General features: G+C 47.0%; 1 protein-coding gene across 1 annotated transcript; it reads left to right on the top strand.

The window, feature by feature from the left end:
- The first annotated feature begins 6,385 nt into the window (after positions 1 to 6,385).
- Positions 6,386 to 9,152, top strand: LOC143262132 (uncharacterized). Its single transcript, XM_076528049.1, has 2 exons — positions 6,386 to 6,728; positions 9,043 to 9,152. Exons 1-2 carry the CDS (start codon positions 6,386 to 6,388, stop codon positions 9,150 to 9,152), a joined length of 453 nt encoding a protein of 150 aa, XP_076384164.1.
- Positions 9,153 to 9,405: the final 253 nt, after the last annotated feature.

Genomic DNA, 9,405 nt, shown 5'->3' with positions numbered 1-9,405 from the left:
CAGCAGTACCAATCAATCATTCAAGAATATCTCGATCTTGGCCACATGTCCGAAGTGCAGATATCTCACCAAGGATACTATCTTCCACATCACGGGGTCATCAAAATGTCGAGCGATACAACTAAATTACGCGCAGTCTTCGACGGGTCTGCAATCACAAGCACTGGATTTTCACTTAACGACACCTTACACATTGGACCCAAAATACAGGACGATCTGTTCTACATTTTGCTCCGATTTCGCATCCATCAGTATGTTATTACTGGCGACATCGAGAAGATGTATAGGCAATTTCTCGTGCGCCCAGAAGACAGAAGGTACCAGAGAATCCTCTGGCGTGACACCGACAATTGCGTAAAAACTTATGAACTAAATACGGTTACATTCGGCCTATCAGCCGCCCCATATCTGGCTATCAGATGCCTCCAACAAGTGGCACAAGACGAAGGTCATCGCTTTCCTTCCGCCGCGAAAATCTTGCAGCAGGATTTCTATGTGGATGATGCACTCACCGGCGCGTCCACGATCCAAGAGGCCCTCGCGTCACGAAACGAACTTATACAACTCCTTCGCTTATCCGGTCTAAATATCAGGAAATGGGCTTCCAATAACCAAGAATTGTTAAGCGGGTTGTCCGATCAAAATATCAACCAGAAACTTCACCTCGGTGAATCTTCAACAATCAAAACGCTCGGGATCGTTTGGTATTCAGTCGAGGACTCCATTACATACACAGTCAAGCCTCTCACACATGCATCTCGAGTCACCAAACGATTGATCAGTTCTGAAATAGCAAAGGTTTATGACCCGTTGGGTCTCCTAGGCCCAGTCATCATCGTGGCAAAAATCCTCCTCCAGAAAATATGGACTTTGAAAGTTGATTGGGACGAATCGCTACCCATGAGCTTACACACGGAATGGACACGATACTACACGCAACTACCATTGCTCAACAATGTGACATTTAATCGAAAAACCGTAATCACTGCGGCTTCAACCATCCAGTTACATGGATTCTGCGACGCTAGCGAGAAGGCGTACTGAGCCTGTGTATACCTCCGTTCTACAGATGCAGAGGGTCAAACGCAGGTGGAACTCCTAGCAGCCAAATCGAAGGTTGCACCGTTAAAGAGTCAATCTATCCCGCGACTCGAATTGTGTGGAGCCTTATTACTATCATCGCTCATTAATACTATTCATAAAGCATTACACATACACATCGACCGCACGATTTTATGGACAGATTCAACAATAGTTTTGCATTGGCTTAATTCGTCACCTCATACATTAAAAACATTCGTCGCCAACCGGGTGTCCGAGATCCAATCCAAAACAAAGATTGAAGAATGGCGCCACGTTAGCTCAGCTGATAACCCAGCAGATCTCATTTCTCGAGGACAATCAATAGAGGAGTTCCTTCGACCATCCATCTGGTGCAATGGCCCAACTTGGCTTCACCAGGATGAGTCATACTGGCCAAATGGGAAATTAGTACCTGTTCTCGATGACTCGGAGCAACGGGTGGCTGTCTGCTTAGCTATGACCACCATCGACGCAAGTTTACTCGAACGGTTCTCGTCGTGGAGCAGGCTTTTGCGGGTCGTTGCATGGTGCCTACGGTGGAAGCCAGGACGGATGACGAAGGGTACTCTACAGGCAACCGAGCTAGCTCGAGCAAGGACAACCGTTATAAAATTATTGCAACGGTCTTACTTCGCAGACGAATTCCATCTCATACGACAGCATCGGCATCATAAGATCACCGGAAAATTAGCGAGACTACATCCATTCATTGACCAAGACGGGATACTACGAGTCGGAGGTAGACTGAGAAATTCAACGTTGACATTCACGCAAAAACACCCTATTATCCTACCAAAGTCGCACACAACCAACCTCATCATTCAGAACGAACACATAATTCACATGCACGCCGGTACTCAAGCTACATTATATGCAACAAGAAGAGCGTACTGGCCCATAGACGGGCGAAGTCAAGTTTGGAAAACAATTCGGAGTTGCGTCCGCTGTTGTCGAGCCAATCCACCTCATGCCAATTACGTAATGGGTGATTTACCAAAGGCCAGAGTCACAGAATCTCGTCCGTTTACAAATGTAGGAGTGGACTACTGTGGGCCTTTTTTCGTGAAAGAACGAACATACAGGAATCAGCGTCGTATAAATGTATACGTAGCCGTTTTTGTATGCCTCGCGGTAAAGGCCGTCCACCTCGAGCTTGTCGGCGACTTGACCAGTGAAGCCTTTGTTGCAGCTTTGGGACGATTCATAGCAAGACCAGGTTTTTGCAAAAATCTATACTCCGACAACGGTTCCAATTTTATCGGAGCTAATAACGAATTCAAAGAACTTCGAGAATTGTTGCGCTCCGACAATCTCCGACGATCGCTCAATTAATTGGCATTTCATTCCACCTCAAGCTCCGCATTTCGGCGGCCTCTGGGAAGCAGCAGTAAAGTCATTTAAGAAACATTTGAAACGCGTTATGGGTGCTGAATTGTTTACCTTCGAAAACTTGAATACCTTAATTATCAACATTGAAGCTATTCTCAATTCCCGTCCTCTGACTCCAATCTCATCCGAACCAAACGATCTTCTTGTTCTTACCCCCGGTCATTTCCTTATCGGTGATGCTCTCACAAGTTTACGCGAACACGAGTTAACAGATGTTCCATCCAATCGGCTATCCGGGTGGCAACGCATTCAACAGCTAACACAGCATTTTTGGAAGTGTTGGCATCTAGAATATTTGAACGAGCTGACCAGTCGTAGTAAATGGTCCAAGGGGGATCACCAGATCACTGAGAACTCTATAGTCCTCCTCAGGGAAGATCACGTGCCGTCCATGCAATAGCCGTTGGGGCGAGTCATCAAGGTCCATCCAGGCTCCGACGGCATAATTCGCACAGTTACAGTAAAGACTGCTACGAATGTGTTCGAGCGGAGCATAAAAAAACTCGTCCCATTGCCAATCCAACCAGATGACGACAACCAAGGACGCAGCAGATCTTCGACAGAAGATGACCAGCCCGGGAATGTTACATTTAGTAATTCATAGATATAAGGCTCTCAGATACACGTACGCCTACGCGAAACATTACATTCATACACGTTACACATCATATATTAGTCATCCACATTGGTCACCACACATCGATTAGACTTTCCTCATTTCACTTTGATCGGTTCCCTCTCAAGGCGGGGAGGATGTTCCGTTCTGTAGGACCTCCCGTAGGCCGCTTTCGCGAAAGTTTATGGCGTGGACCAGCGAGGATCACAAAGAGACGGAAACCTTTTTTCCATCTGCAGATCATCGGAGCAGGGTCTTCTGTCTCTTTAATGACCGCGACGCATCGTAGGCACGAAAGGTCCGAAAAAACAACCCCGTCGTAAATTTGAGAATTTAACGGGTCTTGAGAAAGTTTAGTCCCAACCGTCGCGGGGACGATATCTCAGGCCCCAGGGGACCTCCCGACCACGCAACTACGCAACACCCCCCTCTCCTAGACAAGGCTCGTGTAGGACGATACGAGAGGGTGGTGACGAAAAGCTTAGAGGACACTGATTGGAAAATCGCAATCTTCGAGAAAAACCAATCAGTGCGTCCCGGCGTGGAGGTGGAGGTTCCTTCAGGGATCTCAAACGGGGGTGACCGATATAAAATAACGCGACCAGTCGGGGCGCGGACAGAAAAACGCAGAAAAACATAGTCATCAACAATCATTACCAGCTCTGTTACTTTAAGTGGGCACAGAGCATCGCGAACCACATTGTCAATTAGAATCGGGAATTTACAACCCCCGTAGACCGAACAACGGTCGCAGTGTCGGTGCGCGAAAAACATTGGTCCTTCGAGCCGGATGTGAGCGTTCCTACAACAAACACATCAAACACAGCATCCCGGTTGAATCAGTGCCACCACAACGGACGTCCACCCGAGCATCTCTTTTCAAGACGACAGGACTTCGTGACATCACCGGAGTTCAACCTTCCTGGCGTCCTCACTCCGTAAAGGTAGGCTTGTTTAGAGTATCACTGATTCCCGTGTCGCGCTCCCATTACCATCATGTCCATTCAGAAGCCCGACGGTACTCAATCCAGCACTCTACGACGCAGACGCAATCAAATAATCAAACAACTCGCGGAGATCACTAAATTCCTTGACAATAGCGAACAAACCGGTAATCTAGAAAAACACGTCCTCGACTTTTATACAAACTCAGTAGAGAAGGCATGAAAGGATTACGAGTTCCTTCTAGAAGACCTCGAAGATCCTGAATCCGAAGACGACCGCAAGTTTGAAATTCGAGCAAAATATTTTGCAACACATGGCAGAGCAAAACGAATGCGTGAAGCAATTCAACCGCAAGATGTTCCACGTGACCAAGTCACTAATTCACCTGCTCCTACCATATCGGGTCCGATAGCGATAAAGTTACCTGAAATGCGGCTACCCACGTTCGATGGTTCTATTGAAAGGTGGGCGTCATTTTACGATCTGTTCACTTCAATGATTGATCGCAATGAGAGTCTTTCTCCGGTTCAGAAATTACAATACCAGCGTTCGACCCTTACCGGCAAAGCCGCGGCATGCATTCAATCTCACAACACCACAGATGCTAATTATCTTGACGCGATCGCGATATTGAAAGAGAAATTTGACTGCCCGCGACTAGTCTTACTGCGACATTGCAACGCTATTCAGGAGATTCCGAAACTAGCGAAAGACACACCGCAAGCACTGGGAGATTTATTAGACTGTTTGAAGCAACATCTGCGGGCGTTGCAGATTCTCGGAGAACCCGTGACATCCTGGAACACTCTCCTAATTTCAATTGTTCTCGCGAAACTGAATCCCGATATCATCTGGCAATGAGAACTTACACTACCCGATAAAAAAATGCCTTCGTACGAGCATCTGATCGAGTTCCTCCAGAAACGAGCAAATTGCTCACCTGCAGCTTTTGACAGGGTTGCATCCGCGCCCGGGATACGTGTTTCGACCGGACGCCAAACATTGTCATCAGAGAACTCACGAGTACCTAACCGGGGATTTCCGCGCGTTCAAACTTACGTCACCACAAACACATTCCAATGCTCAATCTGTGAAGGGAGCCACAGAATCGGGAACTGCGAAGCGTTTAATGTATTGTCCGTCAATGAGCGAATGAAGGCCGTTGCTGAGGCCGCACTATGTCAAAACTGCCTGGGTAACGGACACACGTCCAGTGTATGTCGATCGAAGTTTCATTGCCGAATATGCCAACAACGACACCACACTCTCCTACACCGACAAGAACATTCAACACGTGAACGAACTGTCACTCCACCAAGCTCAACACACGATCCGCCCATCCCCACATCACTTCAAGACAAGGCAGCAACCGACGAGAAACCAAGGCCCACATGACTACCATCGCAGAAAATCCCAAGACCCATCCAGACACACACCTTCATAATAAATTCCGACACCAACGAATTATTAGTCACAGCTCAGATTAATGTCGCCGATGTCGATCAGAACATAATACCATGCCGTGCCTTAGTTGACACTTGCTCTACCACCAATTTTATGACAGAAGATCTAGCCAAGAGGCTCCGTTTGCCGCAAGATCGATGCACCATCTCTGTGGGCGCTCTCAATGCGCTGTCGACCATATCTAACCATACCATTAGGGCAAACATTCAATCTAAGGTCAGCAATTATAATCGAACCCTTACATTTTTGATCGTACCAAACATCGCTCCATTAGTACCAGACCAGACAGTCGACCGCACAATGCTCAGAATCCCTCGCAACATCGAGCTCGCCGACTCAACGTTCCATCGACCAGCACCAATCGACATATTACTGGGGGCTGGAACAGCGCTATCGATATTATGCGTAGGGCAAATTGATCTTTCTCAACCAGACGGCCCAGATCTTTTCCTCCAAAAGACAATGCTTGGATGGGTCATCGGAGGCAGTGTGCCAACAGCACAACCAAGGCAGAAGGTCACATGCCATACAACAACGGCATTACAACGCGAGCTAGCACGTTTCTGGGAAATCGAAGAAGGTCCGCAATCTCAGCATCTATCCAAATCAGAATCGACGTGCGAACAACATTTTCAGAATACCGTTACAAGAAACACAGAAGGTAGATATGTTGTCGCACTTCCATTTAACGAAAACAAGGACAAGCTGGGTGAATCCAAGACGCAAGCACTGAAGCGTCTCATCTCATTAGAACGGAAATTCAAACGCGATCCAGACTTCAAACAGCAGTACCAATCAATCATTCAAGAATATCTCGATCTTGGCCACATGTCCGAAGTGCAGATATCTCACCAAGGATACTATCTTCCACATCACGGGGTCATCAAAATGTCGAGCGATACAACTAAATTACGCGCAGTCTTCGACGGGTCTGCAATCACAAGCACTGGATTTTCACTTAACGACACCTTACACATTGGACCCAAAATACAGGACGATCTGTTCTACATTTTGCTCCGATTTCGCATCCATCAGTATGTTATTACTGGCGACATCGAGAAGATGTATAGGCAATTTCTCGTGCGCCCAGAAGACAGAAGGTACCAGAGAATCCTCTGGCGTGACACCGACAATTGCGTAAAAACTTATGAACTAAATACGGTTACATTCGGCCTATCAGCCGCCCCATATCTGGCTATCAGATGCCTCCAACAAGTGGCACAAGACGAAGGTCATCGCTTTCCTTCCGCCGCGAAAATCTTGCAGCAGGATTTCTATGTGGATGATGCACTCACCGGCGCGTCCACGATCCAAGAGGCCCTCGCGTCACGAAACGAACTTATACAACTCCTTCGCTTATCCGGTCTAAATATCAGGAAATGGGCTTCCAATAACCAAGAATTGTTAAGCGGGTTGTCCGATCAAAATATCAACCAGAAACTTCACCTCGGTGAATCTTCAACAATCAAAACGCTCGGGATCGTTTGGTATTCAGTCGAGGACTCCATTACATACACAGTCAAGCCTCTCACACATGCATCTCGAGTCACCAAACGATTGATCAGTTCTGAAATAGCAAAGGTTTATGACCCGTTGGGTCTCCTAGGCCCAGTCATCATCGTGGCAAAAATCCTCCTCCAGAAAATATGGACTTTGAAAGTTGATTGGGACGAATCGCTACCCATGAGCTTACACACGGAATGGACACGATACTACACGCAACTACCATTGCTCAACAATGTGACATTTAATCGAAAAACCGTAATCACTGCGGCTTCAACCATCCAGTTACATGGATTCTGCGACGCTAGCGAGAAGGCGTACTGAGCCTGTGTATACCTCCGTTCTACAGATGCAGAGGGTCAAACGCAGGTGGAACTCCTAGCAGCCAAATCGAAGGTTGCACCGTTAAAGAGTCAATCTATCCCGCGACTCGAATTGTGTGGAGCCTTATTACTATCATCGCTCATTAATACTATTCATAAAGCATTACACATACACATCGACCGCACGATTTTATGGACAGATTCAACAATAGTTTTGCATTGGCTTAATTCGTCACCTCATACATTAAAAACATTCGTCGCCAACCGGGTGTCCGAGATCCAATCCAAAACAAAGATTGAAGAATGGCGCCACGTTAGCTCAGCTGATAACCCAGCAGATCTCATTTCTCGAGGACAATCAATAGAGGAGTTCCTTCGACCATCCATCTGGTGCAATGGCCCAACTTGGCTTCACCAGGATGAGTCATACTGGCCAAATGGGAAATTAGTACCTGTTCTCGATGACTCGGAGCAACGGGTGGCTGTCTGCTTAGCTATGACCACCATCGACGCAAGTTTACTCGAACGGTTCTCGTCGTGGAGCAGGCTTTTGCGGGTCGTTGCATGGTGCCTACGGTGGAAGCCAGGACGGATGACGAAGGGTACTCTACAGGCAACCGAGCTAGCTCGAGCAAGGACAACCGTTATAAAATTATTGCAACGGTCTTACTTCGCAGACGAATTCCATCTCATACGACAGCATCGGCATCATAAGATCACCGGAAAATTAGCGAGACTACATCCATTCATTGACCAAGACGGGATACTACGAGTCGGAGGTAGACTGAGAAATTCAACGTTGACATTCACGCAAAAACACCCTATTATCCTACCAAAGTCGCACACAACCAACCTCATCATTCAGAACGAACACATAATTCACATGCACGCCGGTACTCAAGCTACATTATATGCAACAAGAAGAGCGTACTGGCCCATAGACGGGCGAAGTCAAGTTTGGAAAACAATTCGGAGTTGCGTCCGCTGTTGTCGAGCCAATCCACCTCATGCCAATTACGTAATGGGTGATTTACCAAAGGCCAGAGTCACAGAATCTCGTCCGTTTACAAATGTAGGAGTGGACTACTGTGGGCCTTTTTTCGTGAAAGAACGAACATACAGGAATCAGCGTCGTATAAATGTATACGTAGCCGTTTTTGTATGCCTCGCGGTAAAGGCCGTCCACCTCGAGCTTGTCGGCGACTTGACCAGTGAAGCCTTTGTTGCAGCTTTGGGACGATTCATAGCAAGACCAGGTTTTTGCAAAAATCTATACTCCGACAACGGTTCCAATTTTATCGGAGCTAATAACGAATTCAAAGAACTTCGAGAATTGTTGCGCTCCGACAATCTCCGACGATCGCTCAATTAATTGGCATTTCATTCCACCTCAAGCTCCGCATTTCGGCGGCCTCTGGGAAGCAGCAGTAAAGTCATTTAAGAAACATTTGAAACGCGTTATGGGTGCTGAATTGTTTACCTTCGAAAACTTGAATACCTTAATTATCAACATTGAAGCTATTCTCAATTCCCGTCCTCTGACTCCAATCTCATCCGAACCAAACGATCTTCTTGTTCTTACCCCCGGTCATTTCCTTATCGGTGATGCTCTCACAAGTTTACGCGAACACGAGTTAACAGATGTTCCATCCAATCGGCTATCCGGGTGGCAACGCATTCAACAGCTAACACAGCATTTTTGGAAGTGTTGGCATCTAGAATATTTGAACGAGCTGACCAGTCGTAGTAAATGGTCCAAGGGGGATCACCAGATCACTGAGAACTCTATAGTCCTCCTCAGGGAAGATCACGTGCCGTCCATGCAATAGCCGTTGGGGCGAGTCATCAAGGTCCATCCAGGCTCCGACGGCATAATTCGCACAGTTACAGTAAAGACTGCTACGAATGTGTTCGAGCGGAGCATAAAAAAACTCGTCCCATTGCCAATCCAACCAGATGACGACAACCAAGGACGCAGCAGATCTTCGACAGAAGATGACCAGCCCGGGAATGTTACATTTAGTAATTCATAGATATAAGGCTCTCAGATACACGTACGCCTACGCGAAACATTACATTCAT

The sequence above is a fragment of the Megalopta genalis genome, unplaced genomic scaffold (assembly GCF_051020955.1).
Source record: "Megalopta genalis isolate 19385.01 unplaced genomic scaffold, iyMegGena1_principal scaffold0092, whole genome shotgun sequence".
In the NCBI taxonomy this organism is placed as follows: domain Eukaryota; kingdom Metazoa; phylum Arthropoda; class Insecta; order Hymenoptera; family Halictidae; genus Megalopta; species Megalopta genalis.
The sequence above is the reverse complement of the archived record's forward strand: the minus strand, read 5'-3'. Positions and strand labels throughout refer to the sequence as shown.

Bases quoted from the DNA above. Each gene is read 5' to 3' on its own strand.
- LOC143262132 (XM_076528049.1), top strand. From the start codon at position 6,386: ATGTCGAGCGATACAACTAAATTACGCGCAGTCTTCGACGGGTCTGCA. The intron at 6,729-9,042 runs GTCATCGCTTTC...GTTGGCATCTAG, and splicing joins ACAAGTGGCACAAGACGAAG to AATATTTGAACGAGCTGACC.